At 39.3% G+C, this 20,021-nt stretch overlaps 1 protein-coding gene across 1 annotated transcript; it reads left to right on the top strand.

Annotated features, from left to right (window-relative positions):
• Positions 1 to 1,690: 1,690 nt before the first annotated feature.
• On the top strand, positions 1,691 to 19,426 carry bbox1 (butyrobetaine (gamma), 2-oxoglutarate dioxygenase (gamma-butyrobetaine hydroxylase) 1). The gene is made up of 8 exons (XM_062989872.1): positions 1,691 to 1,766; positions 2,931 to 3,303; positions 3,445 to 3,559; positions 11,007 to 11,205; positions 14,016 to 14,121; positions 14,422 to 14,618; positions 15,738 to 15,904; positions 18,285 to 19,426. Exons 2-8 carry the CDS (start codon positions 2,944 to 2,946, stop codon positions 18,443 to 18,445), a joined length of 1,305 nt encoding a protein of 434 aa, XP_062845942.1. The 5' UTR covers positions 1,691 to 1,766; positions 2,931 to 2,943; the 3' UTR covers positions 18,446 to 19,426.
• Positions 19,427 to 20,021: the final 595 nt, after the last annotated feature.

Genomic DNA, 20,021 nt, shown 5'->3' with positions numbered 1-20,021 from the left:
GTTGTGGTAAAGCCTAATCAGGAACACTGAGTACAAAGTAGGAATAGATCCAGAAATGAGCACCAATACATCACAGAGTTTCACACGTTTGCTTATTTACTTGCACACAGGGTCAATTTACACTTGTTGAGCCTGTTTTTGGGAGACCATGTTTATGGGAAAACCAAAACACATCAAAGCTTCCACACTGTGCTCTCTTGCGTTTAAGTTTATCAACATGTAAGCACAGCTAAAACTGTGGAACTGCCCATAAAATCCCTGTTGGTAGCGGCACTACTGAAGGAGGGGGTTTGCCATGGTCCTTGACCGCATGCTTAAGCACTAAACCACTTCGCATAAATTCTGGCACACAACAGTATCTCTGCTCTGTTTTCTGTTTAATATCACTTCACATCAAAGTAATATGTAATCTTCGTCCTGGCAGTTCACCAATCTCATTGTCTCGGATGCCTTTTCTAACAATACGTTCACCCTGCAGCTGTGAGCTGCCTCCACTGGATTTCACAGGCAGTTCTAAAGTTTTAGTCCCATCCACTGTTAATAAAAATACATTTAGATGTTGGCAAATTTAAAACCAAGAAAGCAAAGTGGAAAACAAAAAATGTCCATTTGCGTTTGCCTTTTTGGCACTTAAAGCACGTCCACGCTGAAGACGGAATTGCAAACTACTGTGACTATTGCTGCCTATTGCTATGAAAAAGAAATACAACGTAAAAATTTTGGATTTTAGTTATGACACATATATTACATTATTTCATGAACAAAGGCAAAGCCGAAGTGAAGCTTGGATTTTCTTTTTTGTCTATTAGCATACCATATTAGATATAGCCAAAATGATGATGACAAATTTTTTGATATTATAATATATATGATATAATTATTATAATATTTAAATTTTATTTAAATATTAAAATTTTTATACATTATAATATATAATATAATTATTATAATATTCTTCTAATTTTCTTCTTTTTTTCTTTGTTTTAAGCTAGTAGAGTGTTTATTCTTTCTACATAAATGGGTGGTACTGTAAGAACTGCAATTTCCCTCTGGGATCAATAAAGTATTCTGATTCTGATTCAAAATTAAATGACAAATAGCAGTTTTAATTGTATTTTTATTTTGGTCACAAATGACACATGTAAAAATGTTATTGCAAATGCTGGTATTACATGTCATTTTCCCTTTTGTCCGGATATGTGCACATACGTTTGGAGAAAGAAATGGCAAAAATAGGTTTGCATTTACATTTTATACATTTTGTTCTAATTATAATATCTGTCTTGGCCAGACTTGCATTACATAGGTAGAGTGGGTGCCACACAGAAACATGATTCTGGAGCCTTGGATTAGCTCGTCTGTAAGAAGTTTTGCATGTTCTCTTGTGTCCACGTGTGATTCCTCACAATAACATGCAACACTTAACTCCCCCTAAGTAACAGATAACTAAATTGGTGTGTCTTCTTGCAAAGAAATGCTGTCTTGCACAAAGTGTATTCCCATTGCATCCCATCTTTTTACTGGAACAGCGTCCCTGACCAGGTTAAATAAGTTTCAAAATTCTACTTGAGCAATTCCAGGCCTTTATTTACATTATTTAAATGAATGAATTTCCACACACACTCGTGGTGGGTGTGAACACAAAGCAGAGCGACCTTTCACCCACTTTCGTGCTAATAAACCCTTGCTCACATTACACTGATGAATAACCTACCGACTCCTCTCCTGCTCTCTCTATAAAACAGCTTTTCCTACTTACTCTAAAGGTAAGCTATTTAGTACAGCAGGTTATATTAATAAAATACAGGTTTGTACATTATTTCATACCCTTTTTACTATTATGATACTACATGTCTAACAGTAGCTCATAGTATTATGCTAGTTTGTTTGCTAAGTGGCTAAGGCTAACCATTTTTAGATACTTTTATGCTAAATAACTAAATAAACACACATTCCACCCATACCAACATACTTACCCAAATTCTGCCTAAATGTAACCTAAATTATGGCTACAGCAATTGTAAAAAATAAAAAATGTTTGTTACACTTTTTAAAACTGCGTCAGAAACTGCCTAACAACGCTGTGCTGAAACCGGTAATAGTGAACACATGATGTGTAGCTCTGCGAATCGGTTCCTAAGAGTCAACTCTGTTATTCTAGTTATTCTACGTTTTTGTAATCGAGTCGACTCCTGGACTGTCTTATTTTGAACACAACATCTGACAAAATAACATTAATAATAACGACGTAACAAGAGTGATATGTTGTATTTGCTCGGCTATTAGTAGAACTTAGGAATTTTGTTTTATTACACTGACTTATTGTGTACCCGAGGAACAAGGTTTAATACGTTTATATCAAATATACTACAAATGGAGTGTATTATATACGTAGCGTAATATATCAGTGTGTTATCTATCGAGTTGCAAGTCATTTAATGTATGGTTTACTGTGTTATGTCTTCGTTTTTCTATTGGTTAATTGAATCATTTGGAGTCGACTCCAGCATTTAAGGAATCGAACATGAACTACGGGTTATCAAGGGCGCACTGTCACCTTTTACCTAGTTAATGGACCGCATGGAACTGTAGTAGGTACGTCATGCAGGTTACATAACTGTGTTTTCACTATGGACTGCAACCTTGACGCAGCTGATAACAATACAATTACATACAAAGCCAATGCAAAACCGTATACCGAAATACCTAGTGTATTAAACACACTTCTACACCTACAAATAAGTTGGATCACTGGGTATCAATATAGCTACGATCATTTATCATATCTTTACTTTTTCACTAACCACTTCATCATGGTCACAGGGCATCAAGAATGTTCGTGACCATTATAAACAAACCTATAAAGCTCTTATATTACCCTTTTAACATGTCTCCATTTGAACATACTGCTTCTCACTGCTACCCCCCAGACTGCAGGTCAGGATGTTATCCGGTCTGTCTCGCTGTGCCTCCAAAGCGGCCCTGCAGCTGGTCAAAGGTGTCGGTCGCCCCTCAAAGCCAGTTACAGTTCCTCGCTTTGGGCATCAGACACTGGCCGTGGAGCCTCTACCTACTGTCCGAGGAAATACAGTGGTCAGACAGGCTTGTGCACTGGACCATGAAAGGTTGCTACAGGTGAAGTGGGATGATGGGACCTGTAGTTTCTATCCGTTTACCTGGCTTAGGGATAACTGCCAGTGCCCTCTGTGCACCCTTCAGTCAGCACAAGCACGGAGTCTGCTGCTCACTGACCTAGATGTGAACACTGGAATGGATCAAGTGAAGATCACTGAGAATAACAAGGTAGAATGTGTTGTATGTGTATCAGATCCTGGTCTTCAAACTAGTAGACTAACATATTCTCCCTTTCCTTGAACGTAATACACTGGTGCCTTTGTACAAATTAGAGTCAGAATAATTTCTAGACGAATATTATCCACATAGGTCTTTATCACATGGCCAGACCAACACAGCAGTGAGTTTGAACCCGACTGGCTGAAGAAGAGGTGTTTTTCACCTGAAGCAAGACAAGCAAAGCAAGAAGAGCTGTTCCTTAAAGGTGAGTCAGTGTCACCCTCTTACCTTGACTGGCTGTTGACTACAATAGCAGACGTGTTGCAAGTTGCTTCTAATGTAAAAATGTAATATAATGTAAAGTCAGTGGTCATACAATGTTCAATTGTGTTAAGAGGAGACTTGGGCACTTTCTAAAATCAGCAAGTAACTAGAAAAGTAAGTAGAAATGAGACACTGATTTAGGTAGATTTGCTGTATTTCCTACAGAGAATACTTTTCCAGGTCAGAACTAGGTCAAATAAATTCTGGTTCATAGTGTTAGTGTTACTGCTAGTGATTCTGATGTGTGAATCATCTGTCGAAGAAATGCTGTCGATGCATTCTGAGATAATGACTTTTTGTGTAAAGCCAGTGTAGGAGTTACATTTGCGGTTGCCGTAACGGCCAACCTCATGGCTGAAGCATGAGTCTGTCTGTGAGTTGACATGTTCAAAGGATAGCCCCAGAGTGGAAAATCTCTCCCTGCTTCCTGCCATATGGAATAATAATCAGGGGCAAATGGGAAAGAGTGCTGAAACATGCTCTGAACCAACCCTTGTGTGGCGAAAGAAAACTGCTTAATGCTTCAATTAGTTCAGTTAGATCATTTATGTACACAGAATAAAAAAATGGCAGTGATTTGATTATTTGATTATTATTATTTCTCAGACAGGTGGTATTACAGGCTGTGGTACATCTGTTACCTTTTCAGTAGAGAGGCTGTAGCACTTGGGGTGCGATCCTGCATCTAGAGGAATGGGTGCCTTGAATCAACATGAGTCTCCAACCACTGTGCTTAAGGAGCATTACATGTTAGCCCATTGTCTATATGTCTGTATGGGTTTTGACATGGGTCAACCAATCTAGGGTTTGTCCAGCCTTGTATGTAGGGTTTCCAGATGGTGCCAGACCCACAGCAACCCTGACCGCAAGAAAACAGATAGTAAAATGAATTGGTAGTAGTGAATCATGAAGTAGCAGCAAATTGTTTATATTTTATGGTGAGCTACTTTACTTTATTAACTTACAGTATATTAAATGGACCTGTTATGGTTTATCTTTATATGTGGATGATATTTAGACATATTTTTAATGATCAATGCAGAAATCCAGGTAATTCCAAACTGCAAAAGTAAAGTAAAGCACACAAGTCTTCCAGTCTTTGGACAAGCCTCAGGTTTTAACTGGCTTCTCCCTGACGTCATTTTTCCGCCGGTGAGTGGTGAAAGTTCTAGCACGGCTCATTGCAGTTTTAGCAGTATAACCAGTTCTGTCTTGTTTGGATCAAACCACTTTAAGAACTCTATTAAAACATGGCAAAACAACTTTTAGCTCTGCGTGCTTGTAAAAACAGTCCACAAAATCTCTCACCGAGTCGCCCCGCTCTTAGCAATGGCTTAAACATATTCTCATTCCTTCAAGACTCCGGGCTGCATGTATCCACCTAAACACCCTTAACCCAAAGGGTCAACCTGTACCTCTCGTGAAGACATCTTTCCTATAAAATACACACGACCTGTCTGCAGAGCTAGTTAAAATTCTTCCGGAGCCTGTCGTTCGGCCCTTGATGTGATGCTGGTGTGTTCATGCCTCCTGGCCTTAGTGTTTACTTTTCACAAGTCTGCTTGAGGAGAATCCACCATGATGAAGGGTCTCGTACTAGGGTATTTATCAATTGCTGACACAGGAACTTGTAACTAGTAAATCCAGGCTGCTTAAAATGAAAACATGAAACTTTATAGGTAACTGCTGAGGTATTACAGGGACAAAAATGAGGTTTGCTTGGGAGATTCAGGGTTTTAAGTGACCAAACAGTTTAGAAAATGCACTAGACCCTGTTTTGGGCTACATTTTACACCACATTTTTGTAACCATACAGTGTCCCCAACATAGTTAATACTATATTTAATACGTAGCAGCTCTTTACTGCTCTTTGTGCAGCCTGATACAGCTACTTTAGCAAAGTGTTTCATGCAAAAAGAGAGATCTAATGCACACCTTGACCATTTAATACTCACCCTCCAATTGGCTGTTCCTAATCATGTGACTTGCACCTATTCATTGAGAAATGAGATGAGAACTATAATGCATCTACCCATAGCAGAGTGGTGTTAATCCTTTTCAGGACCTTGCCTTTTGTATCCGCCCTTTACACGTGGCTGCCAGTGTTTGTTTTTATGTTTGCTTAAAGGAAAGTACCTTCAGTCTTCACCTACTAATAAGCCAATCTTACAACCCTCTAAATAACTAAACCCAGTAGGAAAGAAGCTTCACACAAACCTCTTTCTCTTTGAAGCTGCTGTGTTTGTTGGTTGTTAATTATAGCTTGTTTATCTAGACTTTTATTTGCTACTGAGGAGGTCTTTGGTCGGAACTCATTAGCGGTTTTACTGCACATTTAAAAACAAGAACCGTACAAAATCTACCTGATGCCCTAGTGGTTAAATAGTCATTAAAATGCATGATTTTTTTTTTGCTAAAACAGCTTTTTTGTCCAAGGACAACGACATAATTATAAAGAATACAGTTAAAATAATTTAATGATGGAAAATTGGTCTTTTCTATTGGTCAAAGTTGACAGCTGCAATGGAAAATATTCACCCACCCTCATCTTAAAAGGTATCATTGTGATTTGAATTGAAGAAAAATATACAACGAAGGTGCTCGGGTGGCACAGTGGTAAAACACGCTAGCACACCAGACCTGGCATCTCGAACTTGTCGCTAAGCGCCTACACGAACAACGATAATAACTGATGCAACTGCGACCTCTACTGGCTGATTAATGGCATCTGCACAGAGACGAGGGATATTGAAAACAGGGTGTGACTCTTCATACACAAAGCTGATCCACATGTAAAGTCGCCTCCTGCAGGTGAAAGGATGCAGTCGGCTACTGCACACGTGTCGGAGGGGGTGTGCGTTAGTCACGGCTCTCCTCAGTCACAGTGGAGGTCAGCATCAGCAGAGGGGAGGCGTAATGCTCGGGTAACCCCGGTAATAAAACAGGATGAAATTTTAATTATGTACTTATCATAATGCACATTTTCTGCACCCAGTAAGCCAGTAGTTCTCCCATTAAGCCTAAGGAATGAATTTAATTGAGTATTGTGTTTCTTACAATAGGAATGTTCTCTCCGCAGAGCCACACATGTTCAATAGCCTTGCTGTGTATTCGTGCCAATTCCGGCTTTCCCAGGTGTTCTGTATCACAAGCACAGACACATAAGTATATAAAAAGTGCATCAGCCTTGATTCAGTATCCTGGCAGGCATAGAAGACTTTTTCTAATTAAATAACTATATTCATGGTGTTACCTGTTATGTTTAGTAGATGTTTAGGATTCCCTAAGGCAGGGAACATTCTCAATGGAAAGAAACTGGAAAATCCTGTTAGTAGTCTGCTCATCTTACACAATTTAAGTATCTAATAGTATTAAGGTGATTATTTACACTTCTATAACTAAATTTGTGAGTACATTTGTTTTAAACCAAACCATTACTTATCTACCTTCCTACACAGTTTGATAATGCTAGCGCAGTGAATTTAGTTTGAGACACACAGAGGTATTATTTCACTCAAACCCGTCTGGAAACTATGTAAGTGAGACTGATCTCTGATTGGCTCTGACGCCCGAGTGAGCCCTGCCAAAAAACCCTAACATCGCCTGTGTATCGGTGTGAGTTAGAATACCGAGCATCATGACATGGCAGAGCAGCACCGTCTGAACCTCCTTACCCAGGGCCCACAGCTCAGCTCTTTCTCTGTTTCTCTGTGTAATCATAATCTTCTGCTTGCTGTTCCATCTTCATTTACCTCTCATCAACTGTCTAATTGTGGTTCGAGTCTTTTTTTGTTATGACTGGCCAGACTTTATTGAAACTCTTAGTTAAATCTCTTAGTTTAACTACAGCAAACCCTAACATATTCTTGTTTAGTCATTGACAGTGACCACTTATTGTGTCATTGTCTCAGTCTAGGCATTACACGATAGCTACCAATCTGGAAGTTTGAGGGCTAGAATGCACTTTCTCCAAAACACCAGTCTCAGGCATGGATGTCGCAGGATTAAAAAAAACATTACTTTGAGTTTAATTTGATTCACATTGTCACAACTGCATAATGCTATCAGTGCAGATTTTTTAGCTGTATTGGAACCAATTCTGGTGACTGGGGAAGTCAGTGATGTTAATAAAAACCAGTTTGAGATGATGTGTGGTTTGTGATAAGTCAAATAATTAAGAAGCTATTATAGCATGGGTCAACCAAGAAGCATAAGCAATAAACAATAAACTGTGTTTTAATTGTATTTCAGTGTTTATATATTATATTTGTGTTATTTTCAGTATATAAGTGTCAAAAACAACCACATTATTTACATTATTCTAAAATATATACAGTTCTACAGGACCATGGAACGCATTAACAGGTTTCCCATACATCCTTATGGGAAAAAATATCTTGAAACTCAACGTCTTTTAAACACGACGCCACTCCCAGAACCAACTGACGTCGAGTTTCAAGGTACCAGTGTACTTATTTAAACTGACAGAGCTAAACTGGTATTAGGGTGATCAATGCGTGTGAAGGAATCCCCACACCATTACACCACCACCACCAGTATAATTACACACTATTCTGACCCTGTCATTTGCATGTTGCAGCAGAAATTGAGACGATCTCTAAATGTCCCATTTTGTTCAGTCTCTGCCCAATGTAGCCACAAACATCTATTCTTGACTGACAGGAGGAACCCAATGTGGTCTTCTAGTGTTGTACCCCATCTGCCTCAAAGTTTGATGTCCTGTGATGGTTTACTGCTCGACAAAATTGTAAAGTTGTTACTGTAGCTTTCCTGTCAGCTCGCACAAGTCAGACCATTGTTCTACGACCTCCCTCGTAAATAAGCAGAACTAAATGTTTTTTGTTTTTCGCACCATTTTGTGTGAAAATCCTTGGAGATCAGCAGCTTTGGCGCACTTAAACCGAGCCATCTGGCACTGACGAACGTGCCTATTCATGCCTGTAATACATTGATCTGCTACCACATGACTGGGTATTTGGAAGATTAAATATTGTGTATGAATTATTTAAGTCGTAAGCTAAGGTACAATAAGCTCATAGGTACTACTAACCTGACGGGTCATCCAACTGACACAGATGGGCAGGTGAGGGGGGCTTCTCATTGCTCATTGCCACTGCAAAATACGACCTTTGCGTCCGGTCAAAACGCTGGCATGAGTGGTAGGGGATTTACAAGGGGAATAGCATGACTGATAGAATCCACCACTGGCTGGTGTACAAGAGGTGTCCAATGACTACACATGTGGGGGAGAGGGATGATGCAAGGCAAGTCAGCAGCTCTCTTTGGCCAGTGCTGGGGTGGTGCAGGCAGCAGAGTAATCACAATAGAAAATCTGTATGATAATTACAAATAATTAGATAATAAGTAGACTGACTACTTTAAATTACTTGAATCAATCAGTGAATAAACAGACTATTGTCAGTGCTTCGCATTGGTGATGCTTTGCATGTTACATCATGGCCTGGATCAGGATTAAGGCTCTCTAAAGATGACTGCGTTAATAAATCATCACTAAAGTGGATGATGCAATTGTATTGTTTAACATAGAAAAAAAAGCCCACACACTTTAATCAACCAATATTACCCTTTATATTGCCAGCTGTGCAATAGGGGAGACTCATGGAACAGATGGGAACTGGCTGGCTGAGACAAAATTAAACAAACAATATGGTGCCATTTTTAATTAAGAGGTGATAAGTTGAGCAGTCATGGACCACATGGTTTATAACGGTGTACTAAAAAAAGAGGCTGATAAAATGTACATTAAACGAATAGGGTTTGAAATAGGAATGCAAAAACCACCATTATATACACCGATAAGGCATAACATTATGACCACCTTCCTAATATTATGTTGTTCCCCCTTTTGCTGCCAAAACAGCCCTGTAGCTGTGATGCACTGTGTATTATAACACCTTTCTATCAGAACCAGCATTAACATTAACCTGTAATCTGAGCTACAGTAGCTCGTCTGTTGGACTCCCCGTGTACATCAATGAGCCTTGGCCGCCCATGACCCTGTCGCCGGTTTACCACTGTTCCTTCCTTGGACCACTTTTGATAGATACTGACCACTGCAGACCGGGACCGTGTTTAAGTAGTTTGACCTTCATGTTACTGTTAGACCTGAATAAATTCTAAAACCCCGTCAGGTGTAAACAGGTTCATTTTAGCATAAGGTACACTTAAAAAAAACAGGTATGAAACGAGCATTTTTCTCTCTCTCCCGCTTCGCTCTCCACTGCTGAATCCCAGACATAAATCTGCATACGCACACACACCACGGTGGAAACACTTAGAGGAGCCAACTGAAATATGTGTTTTTTCACCCTGATTAATCCCAAAGTGTCTCAGACACACTCTAACCGCCATGTTTTGGCTTCGACCTTGAAGACATACACACAGATGATCCCAATTGAATAGAATGTCAAATAGCTAGCCGGGATAGATCTGCGTTTCCATTACGTATGCCTTTTTTATTTAACGGCTGCCGTGTGGAGCTGTCATTTATTCTGTTTAGCCAGACGTTGAACAGAGAGGAACAGACAGTGACATTAGGACCGTGTGTGTGCAACTATATTCGTCTAACCTTGATATTGAAGGTCCTTCTGTCAGGATTTGTTACACATTTGGCACCTTTTTAATTTCTGGCATAGGATATTGCAATACTACTACATTAGATTGTCAACCTGATTAAAAAAATGTGCAAACAACATAAAACAGATACAAAATGTTTCACAATTGGCTATTGCAATAACAAGATACAGACATGATAGTGTAAACTGTACTTGTATGATTTTAGCAGGCTTAGCTGTCTTGGGATTGTAATCACCTTATTGTCAAAGCTGGGAGAACAATCGTGTTCCAGTCAAAAATTTAAACCATCCTCGTTGAATCCTCGTATTAGAAACAGTCTATGATAGACTGGAGGAAGATTACCACACATTGTTTAGGTCTACCTGTACACCTAAGATAGGTGCTGCACCTGATATACTCATACCAGTACATCTCATACCACCAGGTTATTACCATGTTGGCATCATTACAGTGCTGCAGATGGTCAAATATCAACTGTCGATTGATCAGTAGGGTACAGGGGGGTGGCAAAATGTACAGAGATGTACAAAGATGGGCTACAGTCAGTAATTATATAACCACAAAGTTCATCTGTAAGGTAGATTTAACTTATATAATAATTAATGAATGTATGTTACATATAGGTGTACCTAATATATAATGTAAATACTGTATAATGGTCATACATTGTGTCCATATTTTTTCTGATCCATCCTTCTATATGTATCTGAAATATTTGTATTATGTTTTTTTACATATATTTAAAAGTAAATACCTGTGCATTCTCGTAGAACGTGAGTTCTGGGACTCCGGGCTGAGAATCCCCGTGGCAGATTTTGAAGAGGTCCTGCATGACGACAAAGCCGCTCTGGCTTGGCTTACCGCTCTGCGCCGTTTCGGCATCGTGTACCTAAAAGGGGCACCGGTAGAGAAGGGTCAGGTGGCCAGGCTTAGTCAGAGAATCGGCTACCTCCGACTCACCTTCTACGGGTAAGTATCAAACACACAGTAGTTAAGGTAAAGTGTACATTCACTCACTCACTTTCCTAACCGCTTATCCAATTAGGGTCGGGGGGGGGGAGATATGGAGCCTATCCCAGCTTTTTTTTCTTTTTCAATGGGCGCAAGGCACAGAGTAACACCCTGGACGGGGCGCCAGTCCATCGCAGGGCAGACACATACACACAGCCATTCACCTACAGGGCAATTCAGTGTCTCCAATTAACCTGACTGCATGTTTTTGGACTGTGGGAGGAAACTGGAGCTCCCGGAGGAAACCCAGGATCCGGATCGCTCCACCTGGGAATCGAACCCAGGACAGTGCTACCCACCGAGCCAGCGTGCCACCTCTGCTGCACTCAAAGGCAGCATCCCAAACTACATACTACTTTTTACATAGTGGGTTAGAATAATAGTAACACTAATAGTGCACTAATTTGACATACTGTTTAGTACAGTTGAATGTGATTTATTCTAAGCACTTTGTCACACAAATTAATGAATAATCATGGACCCTACTGTTTAAAATAAGAGTAAATTTGTAGATCCCAGAAGGTGTAAACTAAATACTAATACTGGATGTTTTTTCTGTTATTTGATTGATAATGTCATGCTGTGTATACATATTAAAACCCTTCACGAACATGTCAGTGCCATTGCTATTCAAAGAATAATCCACTACCCAAATAATAGTCCACTACCCAAAAACTAGGCTACACTAATTACCAGTATATACACAGATGCGTCATATACAAGCAATACAAATATTACACTCATGCTAGGTTTCTTCCCGAGACTCCATCTGCCCTCGAAGATAAATAGTTGACATAACAAATTCTCAAACCATGATAAGATGAAGCATTTTGAGGCCTGAATGTCGGCCAAATCAAACAAACTGCTGTAGTTAAATGAGCTTCACTACTGCTGACCTGGGTTTAAACTGAAAAGTCATGAATCAGAAGTGCACTCCTTGAGACTTGTAGATAATCAGTCTCATTAACGAGGTACTCTTGATGGTTGGAATGTTACAGCCTACCTGATGAGCGGTGAGAATTGGCAAGTTAAAATGGAGCGAGCAGTCATCCGAGCCAAAAAAGAAAAAAGAACAGGGGTCCATTGGCAGTAGTCGTATTAAGGAGCTTAGTGACATATTATGGGATGCCAACTTTTCCAGCAGTGATTTCTGCCCTGCTAGAGCTGCCGCTTGTGAAATGCTTAAATGTGAATTCTGCCTTTAGTTAGATGTAGCAGAGCTCCTGCATTGGCTGGTAGAGGCAGCGGTAAGGAAAATGAGCAGATGGAAGAAAACGATCAAAAACAGATTTAATATCTGATAATTAATGTTTAACCACGTCAACAATCCAGTCCCGGACAGGGGAGTTCTTTCGTCGCTGCTTCCACCCCTGGCCTCGATCAAGTAGGGCCTCGACTGAGAGTTTGCATTTTAAACAACCCATTTTCCATGCAAATGCATTCAGCAATGCTATTGATCAGCCAAGCATCTATACAGACACGATTGGCTGTGTCTAACAGGGGGTGGCCAAAGCCCTGTGATGGACTGGTACATCGTTCAGGGTATTCCTGCTTAGCGCCCAAAAAAGCCAACAAATCTATACTTTAATCCAAAGCGACCTACAAGTATCATTGAATACAATTTGCAATTTGAGCAATTGAGGGTTGAGACCCCAAGAAACCCAACAGTGGCAACTTGATTATTTGATATACAAGTACCTTGTTTATTTTCATAATGTTTCCCTGTGGTTGTAAATATGTTTCTATCACCATGAATAGAACATTCTTACAAACATGTGATGATGTGGCAGGAACGAAGTTAAAAAACTTTACAATGCTTTCTCACACAGTTTGGGCTGGGCCCATCACTTTGCATAAACGTCAACTTTTGGTTGTTTCCAGTGCACAATGAAATGTTTTAAAAAAGATATTAGTTGCCAAACTTGTGGAATAAATTGACTGGTCTGTACAGAGCTCTATACTTAGAGATCCCAAACCTTTTAAATGAATTGGAATGCTGACTGCAAGCCAGGCTGTATCGCTTATGATCAGTGCCTAAAAATGAATCCCAGCAACCACGCCCAAAATTGTACCCATGTAGAGAGATGATGAAGGAACATAGATCCACTTAAGGCGTTGGGGACGGTCTAGGTTAGTTACAAACAGTCTGTTAATGTGAAAGAGGCTGGTTGTGGCTTTACCCCAGCTCAGGCCACCCACACTGGAACCCAAAGCCTCATGATGAGCTCATTGTGTCCAATGCTACTGACCGGGAGGAGTCAGAACGGGTGGCCTGGTTGGCAGAGTCCCTTGGATCTGGCTTTTCTCTCAATTGACATTGCAAAGTACTTTCAGATTTAGTAAGTCTAATTATTTTCTTTTCATTTAAACACGAGAGAGAGTCTGCTGTGTCATTTTAAGTATTTATTTAATTCTGCTTATGTTACGCTAGGATATGGCATTAAAGTATAGTGCGTAAACAGGATTTAGGAGAGGAACTTCCCCAGACTTGCCACAATGTTAAACAAACACAATGCGGCAAAGTGCACGGCATCCTGACATGAGGTTCCCCTTCACTAGAACAAAGCCCGGCCTCAGATTGTTATCCTTATTTACCGCTTTATGGATTTGCCAGCCGGTGTCAGCAAATCAAACCCAGCCTGTCAGTCATGTTGGAACTGTATAGCTGTAATGACAAAATCTGTATGCCTACAAGACAATGTTGCCATAACACTACATTGTAAGCATAAACATTTACAAAACCGAGGACCTTATATTTGCGTCCACAGGCACACATGGCAAGTGCAGGATAAACCCATGGCCAATAACGTAGCCTACACGTCTGGCAAGCTGAGCCTGCACACTGATTATCCTGCTCTGCATCACCCGCCCGGAGTGAGTACATTAACACCACTTACAACACACATGCACAAAAATACACCGGGCCAAAAAGTCCTGCAACAAGTATGGGAAGACTACAATTAAGATCAAGAAGTCACATGATCTAAACCACACTGAGCATCAGAATAAGCCAAGCGTTCTGTGACATCACAAGATGACTATTTATTTTAACTCTTATGCTGATAATACCATAACACCATATTAAATGTAGTTTGGCTACATTAATAGAACATCCAGTGTGTATTTCTGCCCCTAAAGACAGTAATACCAATCTGTTTATGTGTGATTTTGCAGGTGCAGTTCTTACACTGTCTGAAGCAGGCGCAGCACGGTGGTGAGAGCGAGGTGGTGGACGGTTTCCACATGGCCGAAGTACTTAGGAAGGAGGATCCTGACGCCTTTAACACCCTCTCATCACTCTACATCGATTACACAGACACTGGGTCCGATTACTGTGACTTCAGCGTGCAGTCCAAGCACCGAATTATAGAGTGAGACATACAGTACATACACACACATACACACACTACTGGCAGAAAAGCACCACATATCACGGCAGTCATTAAATAACACTAATAAATGAAATGATGGAATAAATGGAAGCTACAATACACAGCACTGCATACCTAAATAGTTGAATGTAAACCTAGAACACCCCCCTGTCCACAGAATTAGTTTTTAGCTGCTTTAGACTTCGACATCTTGGACATTTTGACTGATTGCTGACTGAATTGCCGTAGGATTACTAGGACCGCCTCATGGTGCAAATTAACTAGTAAACGTGAGGCACTTGAACGCTATACAAATGGATTTTACATGGAAACGGCTCATTTAACGGTCTGTGAATTAGGTAGGGCCTTATTCATAACAGTACATACAGCTAGTACAGTATTCAGAAATGGCACGTATAAAACTGGACTGGGAAATTACCGGGGGTCCTAGGGTCAGTGCCTTGTGTCAGCAATGTTGTAAGATATACTACTAAATCCAATTCTGAAACTGGGTGGCACAGTGGTGCAGCAGGTAGTGTGGGTGCAAAACAGCAAGACCCTAAAATCTCAGTCTGTGAGGCCAGACCCCAGTGACATATTGGCTGCCTGCCTTGTGCCCAGTGTTTCCCGTAAAACTGGACATTCCACGACCCTGACCAGGATAAAACGCTTTATAAAAGCAGATCACCATATGTTGCCAATTTACTCTGTAAAATGTCTCATATAGTATGTATGCGTGTGACAGACATCTGCATCTTGGCTAATTTTTAATAACGAACACAGTATAAGTTTTGTAGGACACGCTCAGCCGTGCGTGTGAATTTATTGTTATTCGGAATTCAGATGCACGCTGAGGTCACTGAATTTATAGAGCAGACAGCAATGATGTCATATATGTTTCCATCTGCTTTATGTTTTACTGCCCCAGAGGGCCTACGGTGCGTTATGTGAAACAATAAACTACACTCCCAGCAAAAGCAATGATGAGCCAAAGCACAGGTTGAACAGCTTTTAGATATATTTTGTAGATATATTAAAACAGCGCCATCTGTTGTCCAGCTGCAAGAATGACAGCTGTAGCTCATGAGAGGATGTTTGTGACTCTGGTTCTGTGTGCAGTGTGGACCATGAGGGTCGAGTGGTGAGGATAAATTGTAACAACGCTACTAGAGACTCGGTTCTGGACTTGCCACTGGAACAGGTGCAGCCGTTTTACTCCTCGCTGAGGAGCTTTGTGGAGCTGATGGGTCAGCCGGAGAATGTGGTCACCTACAGGATGGAGCCTGGTCAGTCTACTTGAACAAATACTGTACTGTACATACTAGGAGTATGGGAATTTAAAACACTGTAAATGCATTCAGTAATATGGTCTGTTACAATACATACTAGGAGTATGGGAATTTAAAACACTGTAAATGCATTCAGTAGTATGGTCTGTTACAATACATACTAGGAGTATGGGGATTTAAAACATTATGAATGCATTCAGTAATATGGTCTGTTACAATACATACTAGGAGTATGGGGATTTAAAACATTATGAATGCAATTACTAATATGGTCTGTTACAATACATACTAGGAGTATGGGAATTTAAAACACTGTAAATGCATTCAGTAGTATGGTCTGTTACAATACATACTAGGAGTATGGGGATTTAAAACACTGTAAATGCATTCAGTAATATGGTCTGTTACAATACATACTAGGAGTATGGGGCTCTAAAACATTGTGAATGTGACCAGTAATATGGTCTGTTATAATACATACTAGGAGTATGGGGATTTAAAACACTGTAAATGCGTTTAGTAATATGGTCTGTTATAATACATACTAGGAGTATGGGGATTTAAAACATTGTAAATGCGTTCAGTAATATGGTCTGTACAATACATACTAGGGGTATGGGGATTTAAAACATTGTAAATGCGTTTAGTAATATGGTCTGTTATAATACATACTAGGAGTATGGGGATTTAAAACATTGTAAATGCGTTCAGTAATATGGTCTGTACAATACATACTAGGGGTATGGGGATTTAAAACATTGTAAATGCGTTCAGTAATATGGTCTGTACATTACATACTAGGAGTATGGGGATATAAAACACTGTAAATGCATTTAGTAAGATGGTCTGTACAATACATACTAGGGGTATGGGGCTCTAAAACATTGTGAATGTGATCAGTAATATGGTCTGTTATAATACATACTATGAGTATGGGGATTTAAAACACTGTAAATGCATTTAGTAAGATGGTCTGTACAATACATACTAGGAGTATGGGGCTCTAAAACATTGTGAATGTGATCAGTAATATGGTCTGTTATAATACATACTAGGAGTATGGGGATTTAAAACACTGTAAATGCGTTTAGTAATATGGTCTGTTATAATACATACTAGGAGTATGGGAATTTAAAACATTGTAAATGCATTTAGTAATATGGTCTGTACAATACATACTAGGAGTATGGGGATTTAAAAAACTGTAAATGCATTTAGTAATATGGTCTGTACAATACATACTAGGAGTATGGGGATATAAAACACTGTAAATGCATTTAGTAAGATGGTCTGTACAATACATACTAGGAGTATGGGGATTTAAAACACTGTAAATGCATTTAGTAAGATGGTCTGTACAATACATACTAGGAGTATGGGGCTCTAAAACATTGTGAATGTGACCAGTAATATGGTCTGTTATAATACATACTAGGAGTATGGGGATTTAAAACATTGTAAATGCGTTTAGTAATATGGTCTGTACATTACATACTAGGAGTATGGGAATTTAAAACATTGTAAATGCATTTAGTAATATGGTCTGTACAATACATACTAGGAGTATGGGGCTCTAAAACATTGTGAATGTGACCAGTAATATGGTCTGTTATAATACATACTAGGAGTATGGGGATTTAAAACATTGTAAATGCGTTTAGTAATATGGTCTGTACAATACATACTAGGAGTATGGGGATTTAAAACACTGTAAATGCATTTAGTAATATGGTCTGTACAATACATACTAGGAGTATGGGGATTTAAAACATTGTAAATGCATTTAGTAGTATGGTCTGAACATAAATTTGTATTCAAACTTGCTAACCCTGGTCAATTCTGAACTGAAAACAAAACTCTGGCCTATGATTTGTTATACAGCTAAACTTTTACTTTATGTTCCTTGGACTTCATACTGACTCGCAAATCAGAACCAGATTCTGAGCTTGGCGTAATATTTTTGTTATGCATAGTGCGTCACATTATTTTATTACTGACTTAATCACATGGAAAGATTTTGGTCCGATTTTGCTGCTGGAACTGGTGCAGAGGCCAAAGCTTAATATAAGCACTAAGCACATCCAGTAGCATTTTATAATCGTCTTAATGCCTGAAAAAGGAACTGTGAACGCATGTCCGACACCGACATCCTGTTTACCAGTCAGTGCACTATGGAGAGGTCTGGGTGATAAAGATCCCTGGCATCCCTGGATAAGGTTACGGTGGGTGCGGCTTCAGCACAATCACTGGGTGCAATGCAGTACATCCAATGGACAGGGCACCAATACATCGTGTGGCCTCAGCACATAAAGAATCCAACACTGTGACACTTAAAAATACATATATATTGAACAAGAAAAATGTCTATTTTTTGCAGGTGATATGGTGACCTTTGATAACTGGCGCTTACTGCATGGCCGGAGGAGCTATGCATCCCCGGACGGGAGCCTGAGACACCTGGAGGGAGCGTACCTGGACTGGGATGAGGTTATGTCCCGTCTGCGTATCCTTCGCAAGGCTGTCCAAAGAGACGTCTAACGTTCCTCTACCTCTTCTGAAACATAAGTACAGGGTCAAAGCTGAACTCTTGCACACTAGTTTTTCATTATGACAGTTTAATAACTACTGGTTTGAGAACTCGCTCACTTATGAAGTAGGTTTATTTTAAGATCTGTGTATGATTTCTACACACTACAAAATGAAATATGATATGAAAGAATCAGCAAAATGTTTTACTTTTTTTAATGGGTCAGTTATTAACACACTGGGCTGATTTATACTTCTGCATACGTAGCCATGATCTGCAAAGGCTGGCACAGTACAAAAGTGTGCAATATCTGCACATTACAGTTAGAACAGAGTATAAATCAGTCCTAACTTTGCTCCTTAACTTAAACCCTAAAATTAAATGTTGCAATGTTTTTTGTACCTATACAACTGTGATATTCGCCAAAGTCTAGCTCATTTTAAAACGGTTTGGTTTATTTATGAATCATGTGCCAGTTAAGTGCCAACCTGTTTGATAGTACTGTTTTGGTCACAGTGCATTAGACGTACTTTGTAAATATTCTGTCTAAATGATGTCAATGACCTTAAATTTCTTGGAATGAAGCTTGCAAAGCCAGCTAATTATCATGCATACATTTTAAATTAAGCTGATAAATGCCTTTAATTACACTGTTTTCATTGTTTGTCTTACTTGTTAACATTAGATACATTTTAGAAAATGCAAAGCAATGCAAATGTATGGTCTTACATACGTTTTTACATATCATTTTTAAGGTGTGTACGTAGCTATGAACCTTGTTTACCTTTAGCATGATCAATGCATACCTTTTAATGTTCAGAACTTGAGGTCTGAAGTGCATGTTCATTTAAACAGGTTCTGCAGTCAGACAAGGGAAAAACAAAGTGTTTTTTTCTGTCTTCACACATTAACATGACTATTAATTATGTGAATAACAGTGCTGCTAGCATAATGTACATTTATCTTTTTGAAATAAATTAGACTTAAATGACTTTTTGAATGGAATTTAATTGTAGTGCTTTATTTAAATTCTACAGTTCCAATTTCACTGCTCTTGTCTGTTAACACTAACCAATAATGTCACCTAGAAAGCAAGACAGAATTTCACAGATTATATCACAGAATTACCTTCTGTATAATGTTAATATATGATATATTTTTTATTTCTGCTATGCCACCTATTCCTTATCATTACCATACATTATCCATATCCTGATGGACAGTGACATGACAGCAGACGTAATTACATTGTCATTATGTCGTTTAGTTTCATTTTCTGCCTTTATTACCCTTCAGTAACAATTCAAAACTCACCTGTCAGCAAATACAATGAAGCCAGTTCTTCAGCATTTCAGTCTAGATGTCCTGACTACCCAGACCAGTAAGGTTTGATGTGTAGAAGAAAGTAACCACAGCCATCAGGTGTACATTTATAGGCAGCTGCAAGTATACAATAACTGCAAGGATATTTTAATGTACACCTGGCAGCATCTATGTACACCTGACATCTATATACACAGAAATATATGAATTTTATTAGAAGTATATAATTGACCATTTTACTCACCTGTTTGTATGTAATACCCA

The sequence above is a fragment of the Trichomycterus rosablanca genome, chromosome 27 (genome assembly GCF_030014385.1).
Source record: "Trichomycterus rosablanca isolate fTriRos1 chromosome 27, fTriRos1.hap1, whole genome shotgun sequence".
NCBI lineage: Eukaryota > Metazoa > Chordata > Actinopteri > Siluriformes > Trichomycteridae > Trichomycterus > Trichomycterus rosablanca.
The sequence above is the reverse complement of the archived record's forward strand: the minus strand, read 5'-3'. Positions and strand labels throughout refer to the sequence as shown.